At 35.2% G+C, this 22734-nt stretch overlaps 2 protein-coding genes across 2 annotated transcripts; both read right to left on the minus strand.

Moving 5' to 3' along the window:
- Window positions 1-915: 915 nt before the first annotated feature.
- On the minus strand, window positions 916-8245 carry LOC136206706 (uncharacterized). The gene is made up of 13 exons (XM_065997853.1): window positions 8038-8245; window positions 7830-7954; window positions 6954-7097; window positions 6198-6328; window positions 5457-5687; window positions 4984-5159; window positions 4659-4759; window positions 3783-3938; window positions 2053-2108; window positions 1909-1966; window positions 1592-1712; window positions 1411-1521; window positions 916-1327 (listed from the first exon to the last, which is right to left on the minus strand). Exons 1-13 carry the CDS (start codon window positions 8045-8047, stop codon window positions 1221-1223), a joined length of 1527 nt encoding a protein of 508 aa, XP_065853925.1. The 5' UTR covers window positions 8048-8245; the 3' UTR covers window positions 916-1220.
- A 9842-nt stretch (window positions 8246-18087) lies between these two features.
- Window positions 18088-19985, minus strand: LOC136211406 (transcription factor MYB61-like). The gene is made up of 2 exons (XM_066002718.1): window positions 19852-19985; window positions 18088-18992 (listed from the first exon to the last, which is right to left on the minus strand). Exons 1-2 carry the CDS (start codon window positions 19979-19981, stop codon window positions 18439-18441), a joined length of 684 nt encoding a protein of 227 aa, XP_065858790.1. The 5' UTR covers window positions 19982-19985; the 3' UTR covers window positions 18088-18438.
- Between the last annotated feature and the right edge of the window lie 2749 nt (window positions 19986-22734).

The raw sequence follows: 22734 nt of genomic DNA on the forward strand, positions 1-22734 counted from the left end.
CAATTTCAACTCATGGGCTTACCCTAGTTTAAGGGTGCCTTCTATGCTTATTTTGTTTTTGACAAAATAAACTTTACTTTGCTTTTTCTACTATTGGATGAGCTTACTTTGTCAAAGTTTATCACCATCCAATGGTGGAAGGAACAAAGTAAGACTTACTTTGTCAAAAACAAAGTAACCATAACCTAGCCCCTAATTTATGTGATAAAATTGAGTGAAGGCACAAACAATAACAGTAAAATCACATTCTTAAAAAACATTAATAAAAAAAATTAAACCCAAAAACTTTAGAAAAATAGCCGAGAATAATTTTACTTCTAACAGAGATAAACGGATCCAATTTTAAAAATTATTAAAAAAACGTAGATATTTTACTCATATTCTACCTTATCCATATTAGTTCTAAACAAATAAAAGATTTTGTATTTTCTGTAATTTCAAAATATGAATATCTTTAAACTTTATGAAACATTTGAATTATAAAATATATTTTTATCCAATATGTACAAAATACAAAATATTCTTTATCGCATGTATATTTGTTATGAATGAATGATAACATGATAGAAACATGCATTGAAGATAACAAAATTTATAATTAAAGAAAAAGTTTCATTAATAATTTTAAAATTAGCCCAGCTTGTCATGTTAAGAATAAAATTACACAATTTTAAACATTAAAATAAAATCACTCCTATCTGTCAATATCAAGAGCATTTTTTATACCTTATCCTTAAATTTAATTAACTTATTCTGCTAACACATTTGTACGGAAGAAAAAACTCAAAAGATATGTTGACGAGATTGAACTTTTGCATCTTAGGATTTGAATGTCCTCACAGAGAATGAAAATGGATCAAAAAAAGCTCATCTTGTCAATTTTTGATTATTTACAATAAATGGTAGATATCAAAGTGACTAGAAAAGATGTTTTATAAATGATGATATATTCTATCAGCTTTCTATCATTACAAAAAACTTTGCTAACAGTAAGTTGATTAAGTCGAGAGAAAAACTCCTAGATTTTGTTGATAATCTAATTTTACTTTTGGTTTTCACCACTTTAATCAGCTTTTGTAACGATGACTCCACTTCTTTTTAAATTACATTAATTATGTTTAAAAAAGACTGACTCTTTAATCTCTCAGAACAGAGCAGAGCCACTATAAATATCAAAAGCAGCAACTACAGTATACAATGGTCCTAAGAACAGTTGCAACTCATGAACAAGCCACATAGAACAGCCCATCCTGCGACCCACACCATGCCCCCAAACTATTTTTCTGCACAGCCGACGACCAATCTTCATTCGGTATTCTCACAGATCCTACAACCAATTTCAATATTCTATCTCAAAACCACTGGAAAAACACATTAGTCACAAAATAAACTATGGCCGATAGGACTTACTGGCAGTTCCGTTCCAGCTAACAGTTGAAAGCGCTGAATCAGAAACTTTTTCCTCGTATAGTAGTTCGGCTGACTTTATGCTCCACATCCTTAACTTGCAGTCTTCTCCACCTAAAAGAAATTCCATAGACCTTATTTTTGAAGGTTATAAGAAAATACAATATATATAAATGATACAAACCTGCCATAAGGAATCTCTCAGACGGGTCAACTCCAATCTGTAAACGACTATGGGAGTTCACATGCCCTTCATAAGACAGTACAGCGCCTCTCTTAACCATGCGATGATCATAAAGCTTCATCTGCAACATCAGAGAAATGGAAGCCCCTTACTGAAGATATCTCACCAAACCAACCAAATTTTATGAGTGCAGGTCGCTTGGGGTATCCAGTTATAACTTAAGAAATACATGCATATGAGGAAAAGAGTGATGCTTTTTATATTATGGAGTCTGACAACACTTGTTGCGAACATTTGAGTGAAGAGAAGAGACTAACCGATCCATCCATGGAGCTCGCCAAGAAGTACTGATCATAGGACTGAAGGGATACCAAACTAGAAGTTAAAAAGAAGAGAAATTACATAAATCTGAAAACAAACATGTATAAGACAAATAAAAAACTTTATCAAAGCACACTAACCTGCATATAGATGAAGGCATGTATAAGGTACGAGAAAGATCTATATTTCCTCTGAGCTGCAAGACATCAGATGTATGGTCAGCAGCCATGTTTTCACTAGAAATAAAAGTTCTAAAATGATTATATATCTTCACTATAATTAAAGATATAGCATATATATACTGAATAAATGAAAAAAGATAAAATAAGATGAATAAATAAATAAATATATGAAGGTGCGTATCTAATCAATATAAGTAAATTACTGTGAAGTACTATAGCAAGAATGTTCAAAGAACAACACTAGGCCCTCAATGAAATATGGAAACACAAAATGCAATTAATCAGTATATTGTTGTGAAGTTTCAGGATTTAAAAAAATAAATAAATAACTACTTCCACAATTGAGACCAATGAAATGCCACTTCAGTCAAACCTTGCTCATTGAAGTTCAAGAATTTCCCTTCTTGACATTTCCATCTTTACCATACAAAATGATCAGAGATCAACTTCCTTAGAGCAGTTATACCATATTCACAATTCGCCTCTCTTTCCAATTTCAAATTAAACCGTACTTGATGCTGAGAAAATCCTATGTCATCTTATGCTACGGACAATTACACACAAGAACATAAAAACTTCTGCATAGTATATATATATATAAATGTACGGTTTTGATATATGCAGCCTGCATATAAGCATTAAATCCTTAAAGAATATTCTTTTGTATTTTTAATATCCATATTTATTATGCATTGGACTTTTAAATACACCAAAACTCATTTATTGCAATAATATATTTTTTTATATTTTTAATATCTACATTTATTATATATTGAACTTCTATCATTTTTGGAAAAATAAAGATTTACCCGTAACTATGCATTTATACAATTTTATCCTAACAATATCAAGTAATTTCAATTTTATTCCCACACAATAGAAAATTTGAACTAACTGATTTAACAGTTATTTGACTATCACATCAGATATTCCAAAGAAGTTCGTCGATAAAATAAAACAGTTATTTGTATTTTGACGGGTTGTATGCAGTTTTTTCTGACTAACTTTTATCTGACAGATTTAAATATTATAATTTTGACAGGTTATTTGTAACTATGTTAGCAACAGAATAAATATTTTAGGATGTTTGCAAGGTCTTATGCTACAATTAAATAACGAATTGAATAACAGTGAAACAATCTGTTTAAATTCATAGTAACGGGTAAATCTGCACTTTTCCAAAAATGATAGAAGTTCAATGTATAATAAATGTAGATATTAAAAATATAAAAGAATATATTATTGCAATAAATGAGTTTTGGTGTATTTAAAAGTTCAATGCATAATAAATATGGATATTGAAAATACAAAAGAATATTCTTAAGCATTTAATGCTTATATGCAGCCCTAAGGGCTGCATATATCAAAACCGATAAATATATATATATACTGAAATAAAATAGTACCCAGAGATTGCATACCAACTTCTCAAAAAGTATACTTGATTTTTATCAATATATTGGTTTTCTTTTTTCAGATGAAAGATATCTCATCTAGCTAAACCATAATTCAAGGGACATGTCGAGGCATTCGTTCTTCAAGTTACACATCCATTTTCATTATGCAGATAATAACACATTAAGAGTAAAAACTACAACAATTTTCTCTTAGGCATATCTTCATTTTCTAAACTTCAAGTTGGGGACAAACAGCAAATAGCTTTAGAAATTCTGAAGGAAATTCAATACCTCAAACCACTGTTTACTAGATTTTTGATGAAATTTGCGCAGCGGAGAGTAAGGTATTCTATGTCTAACAAGTCTTGTAGAAAATCCTTCTCGTTTTTCACGAACATCAACTGTCACGATCGTTCCATTTCGTAATCCACACAGAATATTATTATCCTGCAGCAATATCAAAGGTTGGCAAAACAAAATCATAGAGCAAACAATTAGACTCAAAAAGCAACAATAAGCCAGAAGCTGTGCAGTCAAAAGTCCTAATAGCACCAGAGCAGCTCAAATTAAAAACTCAAAAGCAGAAAGATTTTTATCCCAAATATTTGTGTTTACTGAACTGAATATTCAAAAAAATATCAGGCTAATGGTCTTTGCAGTTCAACTCTTCGGACCAATTCTGTTCTCTAGACACTGCACATGATGCACGAGGCATGTTCAACATGTTCTAATTCTATGATTCATTCTGCCATTTGAAAAATTTCATATATCCAATCATGGGTACAAAATTACACCTGTGGCCCTCCAACTTAGGTTGTTTTCACAGTTCAACAAACCTATTTCGGAACCAAAAAAAAAAAAAAATTTCTTAAAAGTTCACTGAAATGTAACAAAAAAAATCAATTTTGACTGAAACTGTTAAAATGATAACAATTTGCTGACCTTGACAACTCTAACTACAACTTTGACCTATTCATGATTCATGTCAACATAAATAAAGTGAATTCGTAGTTTACCCTTAATATAAATTTTACCCATCCATGGGTGTAATTTAGCGAAGTTGGAGTAAATGGCTGTAATTTACCAATCCAATCTTAAAAGCTGAGCCATCTTATGTGCTCATGAAGATCAATAAATCTAGGAATGATAAACCATGTTGAATATTACCGATTGATCAATCTGTAGAGCCAAAACATCACTTTTACTTCTACACGTCCATGTTGCAAGTCCTGTTTCCAAATCGACCAGTGCAGCTCCTAAGTTGGTTCCTAACAACCAGAAGATTGATATTTAAAAAGAATTCAAATATCCAAACCGAAGTCATGGAGGAGAAATTGTCCTTGTTAATCAATCTAATTATAAGTCCAAGTACCACAAGACTAATAAAATTAAAATTGATTAAATTTGTACCAAAATGCTAATTCCAGAATAAATAATTGCATATATATATATATATATATAAGCAAATAAACCTAAAGAGAAAAGTACATGCCAATCACCGCTTGAGTCGCATTACGGTTGCAATCTGTAGTCCAAATGGTGCAACTGAAAGATGCAATATCATTTATTAATCGCCTCATAGGAGTTCTTGAATAAAGTTCTAAAGGTCCAGAAAGATTAAGAATAAACAAAGATCCACCAGATGTCTCAGATCCAAGAGTAGTTATCCTGTTGTCTTAAATTAAGGAATATAAGTGCATTAAGTATATACCCTCCATTCTATAATTTATGAGATTGAATAAATAGGACTGCACAAGTACAAAATGTAAGATAACAGAACGAGAAAACAGCAGTGCTACAATCAAACTCAGATTTCCAAATAACAGAAGAAGAGGCAATTTACATATCTTTCATCACTTATCATTAATGAGATTAATCAGACTCCATAAATATAAGAGAAACAATGCCCAGAACAAACAGTATGCGCCACAATTAAACTCCAATAAGCAAAGAATAGAAGGATACAAAGCTCGCTGGATGCTAAAATCATCATCAAGATTGGGTGGGTGCTTCCGAAACAGCTTTACACAGGATATACTCGAAGGCAATTTCAGCATAGCTCTTTCAGGTTGCCAAAGATGTCGCGGGGCTTTACAACGTTCTCCATTGTTCTGTTCAGATATAGTTCCCACAAGATCTGGAACATATTTTACCCCAGTATCAAAATGTTGTGCGACTTTTCCAACCTCAAAAAGACTGCAAGAGCAGCAAAGTTCAAAAGAACGAGCCAGTAATGGACACTTCAAAAATTAGGATAGAGTTATTTTCAAGCATCATATCAATTGAAAATCAGCAATTAAAGTAGAATCATACATACATAATTTGCAAGGCGATAAGGAGAAAAATTAAATTACAATACAATGAGAATGAAAGCAATGCATAATAAAATAGCATTATAAATAAGTTACAACACAAAGGCTCCTATAAGCATTGTATAATGCAAAGATAATACAAGTTTTATACTATTTTCAGATTTAACATACAAATTCATGGAATATATCTTTTAAAGTACAGAGTCGACATCTGCTGAGGATTATATAATGTTAAAACTCCAGGATACATACAAAAGTTGCCAATACCATAACATTGTTTTCTTTTTTCTTTTCTTTTCTTTCTTTACTTTTATTAAATTTTTTTTTAAAGCCTCGCATATTCATGTTGAAGAAGCTAGCAAAAAAGCGAACTATCTTGCAACTTCACCTATACCTCAATGAGCCATTTGCACTGGCAGTTATTAGACCATCGATTCCAGTTTGACCCTCTGGTGTGTGTATATACATATGCATACAGTTCAATGCACCATCACCCATTTTTTCAGTCCCTTGATACTTCCAAACCTGCAATGCGTGAGGATCATGATGAAGATCATAGTAATAAAAGTTAGAATAATATCAAGGACAAAGGTAAAGGCAGAGCTGACTAATAAATAACTGGACAGAAACTACCAAAGTGAAGAACTTCAACAATCATTAAGCAATCAGAGTCATGTGGAAACACATCTACAATTTGTGATGCATTTTCCCAGAAGAAGAAATTGAATTGGCTAGCACCAATCACAGCTGTTGGTGCTCTCATTTCAAACTTATATTTAAATTTGGCAAAGAAGAAACGCAATTTAAAATGACAACCATTATATCTAATAGATACAGAACCAAGAAGAAGAAGTTCAAAATGATGCGCATACAATGATCGTGATGGATATTAACAATAAGAATCCATACATTTCTGGAGTTTCTGACCTAGCAATTAAGGGTTCTCTTTTCTTCTCTCTCTCTCTAAGACCTGAATCAAATTGTTAAACAAGCAGTCTACCAGCTTTACAAGAAACAATAATCGAATTTAACTAAATAAAAGACTTGTGATATTAGAATTCGACTGTAACAATAATAAGTAGCTAACTACCAAAAACAAAAAGAAATGGGCAGAACTGCTTTAAAATATATTTAGTGATAATCAATGTACCATGGGTTGGGATGCCTGTATCTTTAGGAGTTCCTCCTTGAAGTTACATTTCCCCTTCCTGTAATCGATTATGTTGTTACTCAACTCCCTACCTTGAATAAGCTTGGAGATTTTTACTCTAGTTCTCCTGCAAAATTTGGTTGCCTGAAATAAAATGAATCCAAATAAGAGGACGCTCATTGCAACAGGTAGTAAAGAACTGCAAACAAAAAAATGCCTACAGAGCCGCTATTGTCAAACATTTCAGGAGCACAAATCAAGAACAAACCATTTTCATTAAAATAGATAGAAATATTTAGAAAACTGACCTAACATTTACTAAGAAAAAAAAAATTGCAATAAAGATGCAAATCAGAATACAGTCAAGGATACAGATTAAGAAAGCTAGGTGTGCCATCTTATGTTTTTTTTTTTTTCTGAATATCACCAAACTAGTTAGTGCACCAACTAAGCACATTAAGTGGACAGGATAAAGGATGAAACCTTTACCCACATTCACAAATTAGTCACAGGAAGCAACTTGAGCTCTAAGAATTTAAGTTCATCTATAACTATTGACAGAGCTTAAACAACAGATTTAAGCTTCGTTCTAAAACCATAGGTCAGTATTCCTCAAAGCCTTGTAAAAAATGAAGGCATGTAACTCTTTCTTAATTCATTATGCAGTTCAATATTATGATAAAACTGATTATATGCCAGCATCTCATAGCTGAGGACCAATTATCCAATCACAGAAAAGGAAAAATAAAAAATTAATTCAAAAACATACCAGGGCATGGCGTTTATAATACTGAGCATGAACAACTAACAACCTAGTTAAAATTATAGAAAAGCACAAAATAAGAAGATGTATGTAAGTACGACTGAAACAAAGACCTGGGTAGGTTTTGCAGCTAGTTTTTGAGCATCGTTCGTAGAAGCAGCACGAGAAGAACCAGGAATTGGGCCTTTGAGAGGGAAGTATCTGTTCTTCTCAGCATCATAATAGAAGCCAGGAAGTTCTGCGGCGGAATTTAACAGTATTGTTATTGTTAATAGAATAAGAAATTTAGAACAGAAAAAGAAGAGTGTGAAGAGGAAGAACCTGGTGGCATGATATTTGAGAGAGATAATGCAAGGTAAACGTTTGAGTTTTGTGCGCCTATATATTTGAGCGATCAGAGAATAGAGAATAAGCAGCGGCAGACGTTAATGGTTCGGTGGAGTTTGCGCCTGTTGGAATTTAACCGCACTTTGCAGCTGAGGCTCATCGTAAGCTTCGTATACCCCTCCCCCTCCTTTCCAAAATTAAGAAATACTGGTCGAAAAATAGTGGAATCTGGAATTTTCATATTATTTAAATAAAATGGTAAATTACAGAACTGGCCCAATTGAGTGGCTCACTTACATATTTAAACCATTACACTACTCTAGTCTTTACAAAATTAGACTATTTCAAATTAGACTTGCCCAAAATATACTTAATATAAATATAACAACTTCATCATTTCCCTTTTCTTTCTTTCTTCTTCTAATCCTTTGCAATCCTTTGATTTCATACATCAATCCAAGATCCAAACTCTTCACATAAGTATTTTGTTGATTTTACATACCTAAATTCCTATGTATAGATTAGTTTTGTATATTTTATGATTTAGAATCGTAAACTGTGAAGCTATTGTCTATGAGAAAAAAAAGTTCGCAGTTCACATAACTGCGAAGGACTGTGACTCCGCAATTGTATAATTTCTTTTACAGTTGTTAGAACTGTGAAGCTCATTTTGTTTTGAGCGTGTGTTTAATATTGTTTTGATAATGTGTTTGTTTTTTCAATAGTAGCAGTATGTCATCCGACCATTTCTTGTGTGTGATCATGTGGAATGGTCAATGGAAAACAAAGGAAAAGCCATGACATACAAGGATGGTGGATCGAAGTTTATTCGGCTTTCAATAAAAATCAACTTCGAGGTCTTACAAGAGAGAGTCTACTTCGATTCACTATTTCTAACAAAAAGCTTCTTGTTCCATTCCCTCCTTGCTCTCGAATCCAATTATACATGGGATATAGTCAATTTACCCCTAGGAGAGAAACATATTGGTTGCAGATGGGTCTTCAAACTCAAGAACAAAGCTGATGGGACCATAGCTCGCTTCAAGGCTAGAATGGTAGCCAAGGGCTTCACTCAACAAGAAGGCATTGACTTCATAAGAACCTTTGCACTTGTAGCTAAGTTCACTGTAGTAAAAACATTGTTAGAAATCGCAACTGCAAAACACTGGCATATTGAGCAACTTGACATTAACAACGCTTACCTTCATGGTGATCTGCAGGAGGAAGTTTATATGAGTTTACCTCTAGGTGTTCAGGGTACTACACCTTCTCAGGTCTCAGACTTCGTCTATGTTACACTGACTCGGGAACTCGTATCCGATACTGGTACAGATTGGAGTATCCAGTACGACAAGCTTGAAAATTTTGGATACTAGGATACTATCCTAAATTCGGACACGGGTACGGGGATACTGGATTTTTTATTCTTGGTGAATATTTTATACTATGGGAACAATCAAGGTTTAGGAGGGAAGAGAAAGAGTTAGAGAATTAAAGAGACTTGGAGACTTATTGTTTGTTTTTTATTCCCAAGGTACTGATGCGCCTCCGTAGAAGGCTCACTAAGGGATAAGTGTATCCCGTCGTTATCAAGTAATAAAATCTGGACAAGTCCAGGTATCGAATCCACAGGATTTATTTCTGCAAGTATCGAGCTACTTGGTCTCATGTGTTATCTAGGCTATGGGGGGTTTGAATTGGTTTTGGTTAAGTTAACCTACTCCTAATTAAGTTACTTCTACTCCTATCTAAGTTATTCTACTCCTATGTGATCTTTTACCAATGTAATTGCCCGAAGGGACATGAGGTGATACGATAATAATGAGAATAGATTGTTTAGACAACAGAATTAAAACCTAATCTAAGTCACTTGTGTCTGAGGCGATTAACCCTACCTATCCTCCTGAGGTCCCTAGTTCGTGATTCCCTTGTAAGGCCGAAACTAGCTATAAGGCTCAGCAATTTGGGCTTAAATAGGATCGTCAATCCTATAGGCACTGACTAGGTTAGATTCAGCTCGCAATATGTGCCAACTTAATTTTGGGATTATCGAATGAGTTAAACCAATCAGACAAAGCGTAAGACAAAGATTTAAGCAATAGAACAATTGAATAAACAAAACTATAACATATATTAAGGATGAAAAGTATTGTCACGAAGATACAATGAGCCTAGGATTCATAACAAGGATCAGAGGCTAGACAGAATATAAAAGAAGAAAAATCCCTTTCAGGGAACCTGTCTACCAATGCAGGCATCTTCCTAGGACTTAAGGATGGAACTTGAGCATCCTCGATGAACGGAGCTCCGGAGGTGTCTTCAATGGAGGTTGAAGGAGATGGAGGAGGTGGAGAGGATTTCTCAAGGTGGAAGCTAGGGTTTTTACAAAGATAAAAGATGTTTATTTTACAATTGGAAATTCCTATTTATAGACGCGGTTCGGGCCCTCTTTCTGACCTAATTCGTATCCTTTTGCAGGTGGGAAGTCGTGGGGTCAATCGTGGCTTCGTGGGACCGGGAATCAGTCTTTTGACTGATTCCCGCAGGGCACCTCGCCGAGCTGGGCTAGCCAGCTCGACGAGCTGGCCTCCAGCTCGCCCGAGCTGGCCCTTGAGGGCCAGCTTGGCGAGCTGGCCCTTTAAAGGCCTGCTCGACAGGCTGGCAGTGCCAGCTCGCCGATCCGGCCCCAAAAAGGCCATTTCGACGAGTAGGAATGCCCAGACCGCCTTGCGCGACTGCTGGATGTCCCGAAACGCAACTTTCACCCGAACTCGTTCCTGTTTTAGCCTGTACATGCACGAAAACTCCAAATAACATTAGTTCTGAGGCTAAATTGACCCGCCAATCGCTCATTTTGAGTAAACACTCTGTTTGGTGCGACTTTTGGCGGATCAATTAGCTATAAAAGATAATGGAAATTTAACGTACATGCCAATTTGGCCATATTTTCCTAAAATAACCAGAAAACGAGCCTAAACAACGAAAATTAAATAGAACATATACAATTTCTAACTAACTCACACAAAAGCATATAAATGCGAGAATTGCTCGCTTATTCATAAAATAACGCTAAAACCCGTCCTAAAACCGTACCCAAAGATAGGGGGTTTTGACCCCTATCAGGTACAAGACGCTTCAAATTCTTCAAAGTTATAAGAGGCTTCAAATTCTTTAAAAAGAATAACTGCTCTCTAAAAAAAATAACTGCTCTCCAAAATAAATAAATATATCCTATGTTCTTCAACCATATCTGACACAGATTTCATACCAGTGTCAATGTCATATCATATCGACATTGGTATGGCGGCCAAAATGAAGAGTCCAACTATCATAGGACTTCATAAATCTTTATATGGATTGCGTCAAGCAGGGAGGGAATGGAACAAGAAGCTTTCAACTGTTATCAAGCACATAGGCTTCACACAATCCACTACAGATCCTTCCCTCTTCACTCAGAATGCCCAGGGACACTTCACAGTACTCCTCATCTATGTAGACGATGTCATAGTTGTTGGTGATAGCATGGCACAGATTGACTCTATGAAATAACATCTTGATGAGCTCTTTAGTATCAAGGACTTAGGTCCCATTCATAACTTCATTAGATTTGAGTTCGCAAGGAACAACAATGGCATCCACATGTTTCAGAGGCAATATGTCATTGAATTGATTCATCATACACAATTCCTCAACTTCAAACCAGCCTCATCCCCAACCTTACCAAATTTCAAACCAGACCTAAAAGCCATAGGAAAAATGCTATACATTACCCACACACGACCAGAACTCTCCTACATTGTTAACCAATTGTCTCAGCACCTAAGTAATCCAACCACAGGGGATCTCTTTCGAGCACATCGTGTACTGCGATACCTAAAAGGAACAATTGGCCTCAATTTTTTCTTCCCATCAAACACTAATTTGCAGCTCCAAGCATTCACAGATCCAGACTGGGCATCATGCCCACAATCTCGTAAGTCATTAACTGGCTATGTGGTGTTCTTAGGAACCGCAATTGTCTCTTTACGCTCGAAGAAACAAAACACTATCTCTCGCTCGTCCTCCGAGCCAGAGTACAGAGTCATGGCATCAACGTCGTGTGAGCTACACTAGCTGTCAAATTTAATATGTGAGCTTGGGCTCAGATCCCCATTTTCGGCATTGCTTTTCTGCGACAATACCTCAGCCATACACATAGCAAAGAACCCTGTCTTCCACAAGAAGGCCAAACACATAGACATAGATTTCCATGTTGTTCGAGAAAGAGTTTAGTTAAGAATGATATGATTAATGCCCATCTCTCCAGCTTTGCAACTAGCAGATTTATTCACGAAGGCCCAACATTCTCCTCAATTGCGCTTCCTATTATCCAAACTTGGCTTGTTCAACATGTACCAAGTCAAGTTTAAGAGAGGCTCAAGAAACAAACGATCAAAATCCCCAATTGGTTCCAGTTGTGACCTAATTTTATCTCAAATTTACATCTATTCAATACACCTTCTAGAAGCTCCACACCATATACCTCACCCACTTGATTATTCCTTATCCACATATCTCACATGCCTTTAGCTGTCATCACCAAAACGTTGTTCCTATCATAGATGGACACGTCACCAATTTGTTATTTTAGCTATAACCATTTTCGTTCTTCGTTTTGTTTTATATTCAGCGGTGTAAGCTCAGTTTTCTTTGATGAGAATCAAAAGAAGATATTTTCTTAATCTTTCCGCATTCATCTTCATATATTTGCTGGATTTTAAGTCATATTCTCAATTTAAATATTTTTTCAATTAATTTTTATGAGTATTTGAGAGTTAAATGAGTGAGTAGCAAACCTTGTTAGAGAAGAAAAAGGAGAACTTTTAATTATAATATCTTTGGGGTCATATATAAAATATTCAAAGGCTATAAAAAAATTAGAAATGCACAACTTAATACCAACTCTTTTATTCTGACATCTCACCCCATGATACAATGAAAATATCAATACATTTATAGAGTCTTCCCACTCCATATACATCACAGCTATACTACCCCACAATCCAACATTATCACTACATACCATACTTTTCTACTACATACCATACTTTTCAATTGTCTTGGTCTTTATTCAACTTATTACTTCGTGGCTCATTCTCCTTCATTCCTTTATTTTTTATTATTATTATTATTATATATAAAATTAAGTTTATTATTTTGAACATGCCCTCTTAAACTTAATTTTCTCTGATTCCTAATTGAGCTCTCAATCCATTGAACACATCGTATTTTAACGGCTTTGTAAAAATATCTGCAATCTGATCTTGTGTTTTCACGTACTTCAGCTTCACCTCCTTTTGCTCAATGCACTCCCGAATAAAATGATACCTCGTATCAATATGCTTACTTCGATCATGAAACACTGGATTTTTCGCTAATGACAGTGCAGATTTATTGTCAATAAAAATCTCCGTTGGATCATTTTGACTCATTTGAAATTCTTTTAGCAATTTCCGGAGCCAAATTGCATGACAGACGTATGAGGTTGCAGCAACATATTCAGCTTCGCAGGTTGACAGTGTCACAATTGCCTGCTTCTTCGAACTCCAAGTAAATGCAGTTACACCCAGAAAAAATACAAAGCCAGTTGTACTTTTTCGGTCATCCTTGTCACCGGCCCAATCACTATCACAATATCCAACTAATTTGAAATCGTCAGTTTTTGAATAATGTAATCCCAAATTAGTTGTACCTTTCACATAACGGAGAATTCTTTTTGCTGCATTCCAATGTGACACCGTTGGGGCTTCCATGTATCGACTTACTAAGCCGACTGCATAGAGAATATCCTGTCTCGTACATGTCAAGTATCTGAGACTTCCGACCAAGCTTCGGAATAATGTCGGGTTGACTTTGTCTCCACCTTCATCTTTTGTCAACTTGATTCCACATTCGACTGGCGTGCTGACGGAATTGCAGTTTTCCATCTTGAACTTCTTTAAGATCTCTTTTGCAAAACCACTTTGAGAAATAAAAATTCCATCGTCATTCTGCTTCACTTCAATGCCAAGATAATATGACATTAGACCAATGTCAGTCATCTCGAACTCACGAGCCATTGTATTCTTGAACTCTTCAAACATCTTAGGATTGTTCCCTGTAAAAATGAGATCATCCACATACAAACAAATAAGTAACATATCTCCATTTTTCACCTTTGCATACAGGGCATATTCATGTGGGCACTTGACAAAACTATTTTCTTGAAAATATTTGTCAATGCGACTGTTCCAGGCTCGTGGTGCTTGCTGGAGACCGTAAAGTGCCTTTTTTAATTTGAGCACTTTATTCTCTTGATCTTTCACAATATCCAGGTGGTTGCTGTATATAAATTTCCTCTTCCAGATATCCGTTTAGAAATGCGGATTTCACGTCCATTTGATGGATTCTCCACCCGTGTTGAGCAGCTACAGAAATTACCAGTCTGATACTCTCCATTCTAGCAACAGGAGCAAAAACTTCATTGTAGTCAATTCCGGGTCGTTGACTGAACCCTTTCGCCACCAATCTTGCTTTGTGTCGGACAATTTCACCGTTTGCATCTTTCTTTGCTTTGAACACCCATTTAACTCCAATGGGTTTTTGACCGGCCGGAAGTGATGTCAGCTCCCATGTTTTATTTTTTTCGATCGAATGAATCTCCTCTTCCATGGCTTGTCTCCATTTTTCATCCTTCATTGCTTCTTCTGGATCTGTTGGTTCATCATTAACAAAATGACAATAAAGAGTTAATTCATCATCGAGATTTCTTGTCACATCATAAAGATCTTTAATAGGTATGAATTTTTTTGGCTTTCCGGGCGGATGTTCATCTGAACTGTCTCCATCACTCGAGGACGAACTCGAACTGGACGAGCTTGCTGATGTAGAACTGGTTGCTGGTGTTGTGGTTGCGACTGTGGCTGGTTCTTCCCGATCACTGTCTTCATCCATAAAAGGATAAAAACTGTAGCTGTTTTCTTTTTCACCTGTCCAGTCCCAAACTGCTTCTTCATCAATTGTGACATCTCTACTGATTACAATTTTCTGAGTCTGCGGATCGAACATTTTGTACCATTTGGAATGTTCTAAATAGCCCACAAACAAATATTTCTTGCTTTTATCATCTAGCTTCTTACGTTCTTCATCCGGTATATGGACATGAGCAACACTGCTAAAAATACGCAAATGAGAAATACTGGGTTTTATTCCGCTCCATACTTCTTGTGGAGTTTGATCCCAAACACTGACAGTTGGCGATCTGTTTAACAGGTAGACAGCACAGTCTACTGCTTCGGCCCATAACTCCTTCGGTAAATTTTTGCTTTTTAACATGCTCCTCACCATGTTGAGCACCGTTCTGTTCTTTCTTTCTACTACGCCATTTTGCTGAGGTGATCTGGGGACTGAAAGGAAATGACGGATTCCATGCTTTTCACAAAATTGCTTGAAAGAGATGGACATGTATTCACCGCCTCTGTCTGATCTGAGTGCCTTAATAAAATGACCACTTTCTTTCTCCACTTGGACTTTGAATTTTTTAAATGTCTCAAATACTTCTGTTTTTTCCTTCAAAAAATACACCCAAGTTTTTCTACTATAATCATCAATGAAAAGTAGAAAATATTTATTTTTTCCCAAGGATTGTGGAGTGATCGGTCCACACACATCTGTGTGAACTAGCTCAAGTGGCGCCTTTGCTCTTGACATGGACTCCTTTGGAAAACTGGTTCTGAATTGTTTTCCAACAAGACATCCTTGACACAGTTGATGAGGCTGGTCAATATGAGGCAATCCGTTTACCATCTGCTTCTGTCCCAACTGCTTCAGTCCTCCAAAATTGAGATGTCCGTACCGTAAATGCCAAAGCCAGGGGGGACTTTGCACACAAGCTTTCAAACATTTGGCCACGTCCGTCTGAATGTTAATTGTGAACATTCTATTTCTCGCCATGGGTACTCGTGCAATCAGCTCCTTTTTCTCATTCAACAGGAGTAGTTTCCGGTCCACCATATGAACTTCATAATTTTTCTCCAGTAATTGTCTCAAACTCAAAATATTGCTTTTCATGTGGGGAACATAATAAACATTATCAATAAACTGGTGAGCGCCATTTTTGAGCCGAATAAGAATGGTTCCTTTGCCTGTAATTGGAACCTTAGAGGAATCTCCAAATACAACATTACCACGAACGGATTCATAGAGCTCCACGAACATCTTCTTGTCACCACACATATGGTTACTTGCCGCATTGTCAAGATACCATATATTATTTTCGCGATTTTCTTCACCTTCGTAAGTAAGTAACACTGTGCCAGTTACTTCCTCATCTTGAATATTATTGGCAGTCTCCTCCACCTCTTTAGGCGGACTCCAACATTCCACCGCGTAGTGACCGTACTTAGAGCAATTATAACATTGAATGTTGGACTTGTCGCGTCCTTCATTCGGCCTCCAGTTTCCTCTTCCTTGACCGCGTCCTCGGCCTCTTCCTCTGCCTCTGGTGAATTGAGTGCTTCTGTCATTGTTGTTGTTGCCGTTTTCATTTCTGCCTTGATTTCTGCCACGTCCTCGTCCTCTACCATTTCCTCCTCGACCTTTTCCGCGTCCTCTGCCGGACTGACTACTTTCGCCATTTTTAAACACAGCCTTTGTTGCTAAGACTTGTTTTGCGGAATCTTCTCTTCGTTTCTCAAACCGCTCCTCTCGTGCTTGTAGTGACCCTACAACTTCATCAACGGACATTTCGCTGATGTCCCTGGACTCCTCCATAGCCACCACTACGTAATCAAAATTTGGTAGTAGTGATCGCAGAATTTTTTCAACAATTCTGGACTCTTCAATTTTTTCTCCATACTGCCGCATCTGATTTACGACAGATTTTACTCGGGATGAGTAATCACTAATGGCTTCCGTCTCTTTCATCCTCATCATCTCAAATTCTCCTCTCAGCATCTGCAAACGAACTTTTTTAACTTTCTCCTCCCCTTGAAGAGAAACTCGTAGGATTTCCCACGCTTGTTTGGCGGTCGTAGCTTCGGCTACTTTCTCGAACATTAATTCATCCAAACCTTGATGAATGAGAGTAAGCGCCTTTTGATCGCTTTTGCGATTTTTCTGCAGAGTATCTTTTTCTGCCTGTGTCAACGCTGCCTCGTTAACTGGGACTACATAGCCTTTTTCAACAATATCCCAGACATCTTGACATCCGAGTAACGCCTTCATTCGAATACACCAACTTGAATAATTGGTTTTGGTGAGCTGAGGGTATTGATAAGGAAGTTTGAGACCGTCTGACATTTTTGTAGGGTTTGTTTTGCGGAAGACTGACTCTCGTAACGTGGCTCTGATACCACTTTGTTAGAGAAGAAAAATGAGAACTTTTAATTATAATATCTTTGGGGTCATATATAAAATATTCAAAGGCTATAAAAAAATTAGAAATGCACAACTTAATACCAACTCTTTTATTCTGACATCTCACCCCATGATACAATGAAAATATCAATACATTTATAGAGTCTTCCCACTCCATATACATCACAGCTATACTACCCCACAATCCAACATTATCACTACATACCATACTTTTCTACTACATACCATACTTTTCAATTGTCTTGGTCTTTATTCAACTTATTACTTCGTGGCTCATTCTCCTTCATTCCTTTATTTTTTATTATTATTATTATTATATATAAAATTAAGTTTATTATTTTGAACAAACCTCTCTTAGTGGTCACTTGAAAAAATAAAATTAAGTTATATTTTTACGTGTCTTAGAGGATCATTTTATTTGTAGTCTTGATGATTCTCTTATTTCACACTATTAATCATATTATTTTAAACAAGTTCATATACATTTTTAAAGTTCCGAGCTATTCAGTTTTTTGGTCAAATTCAAGGGCTCCTATAGGGTGTAGATTTACATTCTATCCAATCTATAAGACAACATATAAATCAGTTATTTGGCTAAAAACATGTATATACAAGTTATATGATATGAATGTTGACAATCTATAGTTAATAAACAAACAAACTGATCTGCGAGTATAATTACAAGGATTACATAATTTTTATATACTAAGCATACCCCGCACGAGCCATTTCTTCAACAATATTATTACAACATTACAACTTTTTCCACATAACCTCAACGCTGCCATAACACAAGAAAATGAAAATCTAGACAGTACTGTTATAACGAATATGTAATAACTATTTTTATTTTTAAACAGTGAAGAATGGAGATCTTTTTCCAATTCATGGGGATTGAATCAAGACCACTATCTTCACTTGAACTAGCTAATTTCATACATATTTTTATACATACAATCCTATAAATCTCAAATAATAAGTTACTCAATGCTGCTTTGGCTAAAATAAATTCCAGGCAGACTCCACAAAACCAAAATCAAAATCCAAATCATATTTAGAATAATCTTCAAAGGAAGTATCCATCATCTCATTATTAAGTTTGTCAAATTCAATTAACTGTTGTAGCTTGAGTTCTTCATCTTTTACTGAAGGTGGAATATTAATGTTACCAAACCAAAATGCATGTGAAGTAGAAGGAGAAGAAGAAGAAGAGGGCATAGGATATTGTTTTGAAGAGTCCAAGAAATTAGGGATTTGATGATATTGGGGAAAGGATAATGTTTTGGTTTCAATAGGAGAAATGAGTTGATGAGTATTGGGATGTATTCCTTTAGAAATAAGCTTCTTCTTGATGGATGAGTTCCAAAAGTTCTTGACCTCATTATCAGTTCTACCTGGTAAATGTTTTGCAATTTGAGCCCATTTGTTCCCTATTATTCTGTGAATATTGACAATAATTGTTTCTTCTTGTGCTGTAAATGAGCCCCTTTTCAGATCTGGCCTCAGGTAGTTTATCCATCTCAATCTGCAACTTTTTCCACACCTTTCCAGCCCTACTACCAGAAATAACCCATTACCACACTAGATATATACTTTTATATATGGACAAGTAATCAATAAAGCTACTATATATATTTTAATTCTAGCAGGTTATAAATTTAGAGGAGATCGGATTTAACCTTCACCTATAAAATAATTAGGGTTGTAAATAAGCCGAGTGGCTCAACATTCGCTTCCATAAAAGCTCGATCCTGTTCGGTTCGATTTAAAAACGAATCAAGATTGATCACGACGAAACTCGATTTAAAAGCTCGTAGCAGGTTCAATGGTACGTTCATGACAAGTTCATGAACAAGCTCAACTATAATGTTAATAAATTCGTTCGTGAGCAAGATTGATTTTTAATAATATTAATTTTATAAAAGGGGAAATATAAAATAAGGTAGTTTTGTATCATTCAAAACTATATAATTTTATACTAAATAAATTTCAAATCAATATAATTAATGAGTTATTTGTCAGCGAAATTAATGAATAGAATTAACAAGTTGTTCATGTGCGCCTCACAAACATGATATTGAGCTCGAGTTTAAGTTCAAGCTTGTCAATATCTTGACGAGCCAAGTATGAGCATGTCAAGGCTCGGCTCCATTATAACCTTAAAAACAATGCAATCTTAAGCACAATGTTTACCGAACTGTGCAAGTTCAAACCGAGCTGAGAAATTACATGTTTTTTTTTTTTGTTAATAAAAAAACTCATCTTATGTTAACCAGACTTGGCATTGCACACAGTTTAGTAAACCTTAAACTTAAATTGCATTATTTTGTACACGAGAACTCCGGAGTTAAACTTATAACTTATTCCGAGGAAGGAAAGAAGAAAATGTTGAAAGGGAAAACTTTGGAATACCTGCCAAGTTAGGAACAGAACTCCAAGAAGCAAGACCATGAGTTTGAATGAAGTGGATTAGCTTCTCATCTTCTTCAGGAGACCATAACCCTCTCTTCACTTTCTGTCTACTGCAGCATTGATGTCCCATTTTTCTTTTTCTTTTTAATTAGTTATACAATGTAAACCTTTCTGTCCTTTATATAGACATGATTTGCTTATTACAATTAACACCAAAAAGATTAAGAATTTCTTAATTAATTTGACTACAGTCCACAAAGAGAAAGAGAGAGAGAAAGGTCGTTTTAGTTGAACTTTAGGAGTAGTCATGATAGGCATAGAATGATCACTCTTCTAATCTAATCGAGTGCTTTGATAACTTCAAGTATTGTCTACATATATATATATATAGCTTTTTGTTTTATAATTTACCTATCCAATTAGCTACCTTCACAACAAACCATGATATTCTAGTTTTAACAATGTAGGAATAGCCACAACTTGGCACGTTTTCTATGTGTATAGGAACCCAACAAGTAGGATGCACCTTATACCTTTAAATATTTGTAATTGTTTTCCATGTCATGCTCATATATATTTATTAATGTTAAGGAATCATAAAATATCACTCTCTTTTGATTCTCGAGTGTATTATAATAGAAGTTCTTGGTCTCATGATTCAAACTTTGTCTTCATTTTCACTCACTGGACGTTTGCTTTTGATACGTCCAAGTATCTTATAAAGCTGTTGTTTTTTACCTCTCAGACCTAGTTTCTGAAAACTTACTTGAGGTATCGTGATAAAAAATAATAAATAATGCAGCCCCATGATTGACTTAAATTGGGTTTGCAACCTCCTCCTAATTCATAAGTAGTAAAAGTGATAAAATTGGAGGAAACTCGGTAAAAAAAGTAGTTGTAAGAATGAGAATTTCCCCAATAAGTAATTGTTAAACTTGCTTTACTCATGTATCCAAAACAAATTTTGTTTTGTTATTTTTTATCATTTAAGACTTAAATATATATAGATAAATGGATTTTAATCTGATGCCATGAGATCTTTGTAAAGGTATATTATAAACTCAAAACCCACAAGTGATGAATGAGAAATTGATTGTCAAAATAAACCACTTGAAATGGTTTTGAAGAGGATAAAATGAAATTAAACTTTTTCATTTTAGATTGGAAAGAAATAAGAATTTTCATTGGTTTATAGGTAAATGACTTTTACAAGCCTTTAACTAATTACTAAGGAAAAACTCTCTCACGCGCAGGGGTATAGTCGAAACACCACTAAGTTAGGGGCACACCGGTTCCCAATTCAACCCGGGGCCAGACTGGTCTGGTTTGAGTTTTATATATGTATATATAGAGAATCTTAGATAAAAAAAAAAAAAAAAGTTAAGGATTTAAATCCTAATACCATGTATTGTTGAAATTTTCAAGTCTTGCCTTTCTTTTTGTCAAATACTAATTATTTAGTACCTTGGAATTCGAAAGCATATATAAATCAATAGTGTCAAGTTGAAATTTTACTAATATATAATTTAGTTATCATAATTTTAATTGTTGATGAAGAGGGCTTGATGCGCCGGTTAGGAGGACTGAAGTGTGGTAAAGGGATATAGTGTTGAGGGGTAGGGGAAGACCTAAGCAAACTTGGATAGGGTGATCGAGAGTGATATGAGTTTACTGGGGATTGAGGAAAATATGATAGTGGATAGGACAGAGTGGAGATAGAGAATTTATGTCGCTGACACGACTTGATTTCACGGTTTTATACGATGGTTCATGTTAGCCGACCCCGAATCATTTTGGGACTAAGTTGTTGTTATATCATAATTTTAATTGTAGTCTGAATTGATTTAAGAAAGTAATAAAATGTTATAAGAAAAATATAACAAAATCCAAAAAATTGATGAATGAATAAGATTGTGGAAATGATATTGAAAGTTGGAAAATGTAAGAAAATGAATGGTTTTATATTTTCTTGTCTTTTGATTTGTTCTAAATGAGGTAATTCTATCTTGTTTTCAAATGGGATTACCAAGAAAGGCATTCTAAAGAAAGTACTTGAATTGATTGTCGTTGCTACATCATGATGATGGCCATTAAAAGAAAGAGTATATACTTTAATAAATCATCACAGCAGCGAGAAAGGGAAGAAGAAGACCTAATAAAGATATAAGACCCATGGTTTCTCCAGCTCCAAATTTAACATGCAAAAGCTCCCCCCACCCATTTTGCTCTCTTTTGCTTTCTGTCTCTCTCTTACATATATTTATTTTACTGAAATCATTTGTGTGTATATACTATAGTTGTGGTTAATAACAACAAAATCAACCATTGTTTCGGTTGACACACCAACAAGAGGGAAAAAAAAACAAAATCACCGAACAGAGTAATATAGGATGAGTCGCGAATGAAGTCTTGATCTGACTATAGTAAAAAATTCTGTTGACTTCTTTTCTTCATTGAATGTTATCTTAGATTTCCGTAGTGATCGATATAAGGTTTTTATCATTGGAACTTAGTTCTAATTTCTACGGACGCTTGATAGGGGTGTTTCGTCCCTATCTTTTAGTGTGATTTATGGTTTAGTTTTAGATGAAATAAATAAGTTTAATTGCAAAAATAGAGTGTTTTAATAAAATAACGAAATAAAAATAAATTCCGTACTTTCGGTTAATTTTCCCTATTTTTGATTTGATTAGAAATAAAAACGTCAAGCTAACTCGGCTCTCGAGAATTGTATTTCAGGTACGAGCAAGGAGTGAAATTCCACCGAAATATGCGGGGCGTATCTCCCTTCACGCGGGGCGTGGAACACTTGGTCAGAAATAATTGCCTTATCCGCAGACACCACGTGGGATCCAACCACTGATACGCGGGGCGTACCCCAGT

Source organism: Euphorbia lathyris, chromosome 1 (genome assembly GCF_963576675.1).
Source record: "Euphorbia lathyris chromosome 1, ddEupLath1.1, whole genome shotgun sequence".
NCBI lineage: Eukaryota > Viridiplantae > Streptophyta > Magnoliopsida > Malpighiales > Euphorbiaceae > Euphorbia > Euphorbia lathyris.

Bases quoted from the DNA above. Each gene is read 5' to 3' on its own strand.
- LOC136211406 (XM_066002718.1), bottom strand. From the start codon at position 19,981: ATGGGACATCAATGCTGCAGTAGACAGAAAGTGAAGAGAGGGTTATGG. The intron at 18,993-19,851 runs GTATTCCAAAGT...TTCTGGTAGTAG, and splicing joins TTCTGTTCCTAACTTGGCAG to GGCTGGAAAGGTGTGGAAAA.
- LOC136206706 (XM_065997853.1), bottom strand. The intron at 5,160-5,456 runs GTATCCTTCTAT...TTAAGACAACAG, and splicing joins TTTAGCATCCAGCGAGCTTT to GATAACTACTCTTGGATCTG. The intron at 1,713-1,908 runs GTTAGTCTCTTC...CTGATGTTGCAG, and splicing joins CGAGCTCCATGGATGGATCG to ATGAAGCTTTATGATCATCG.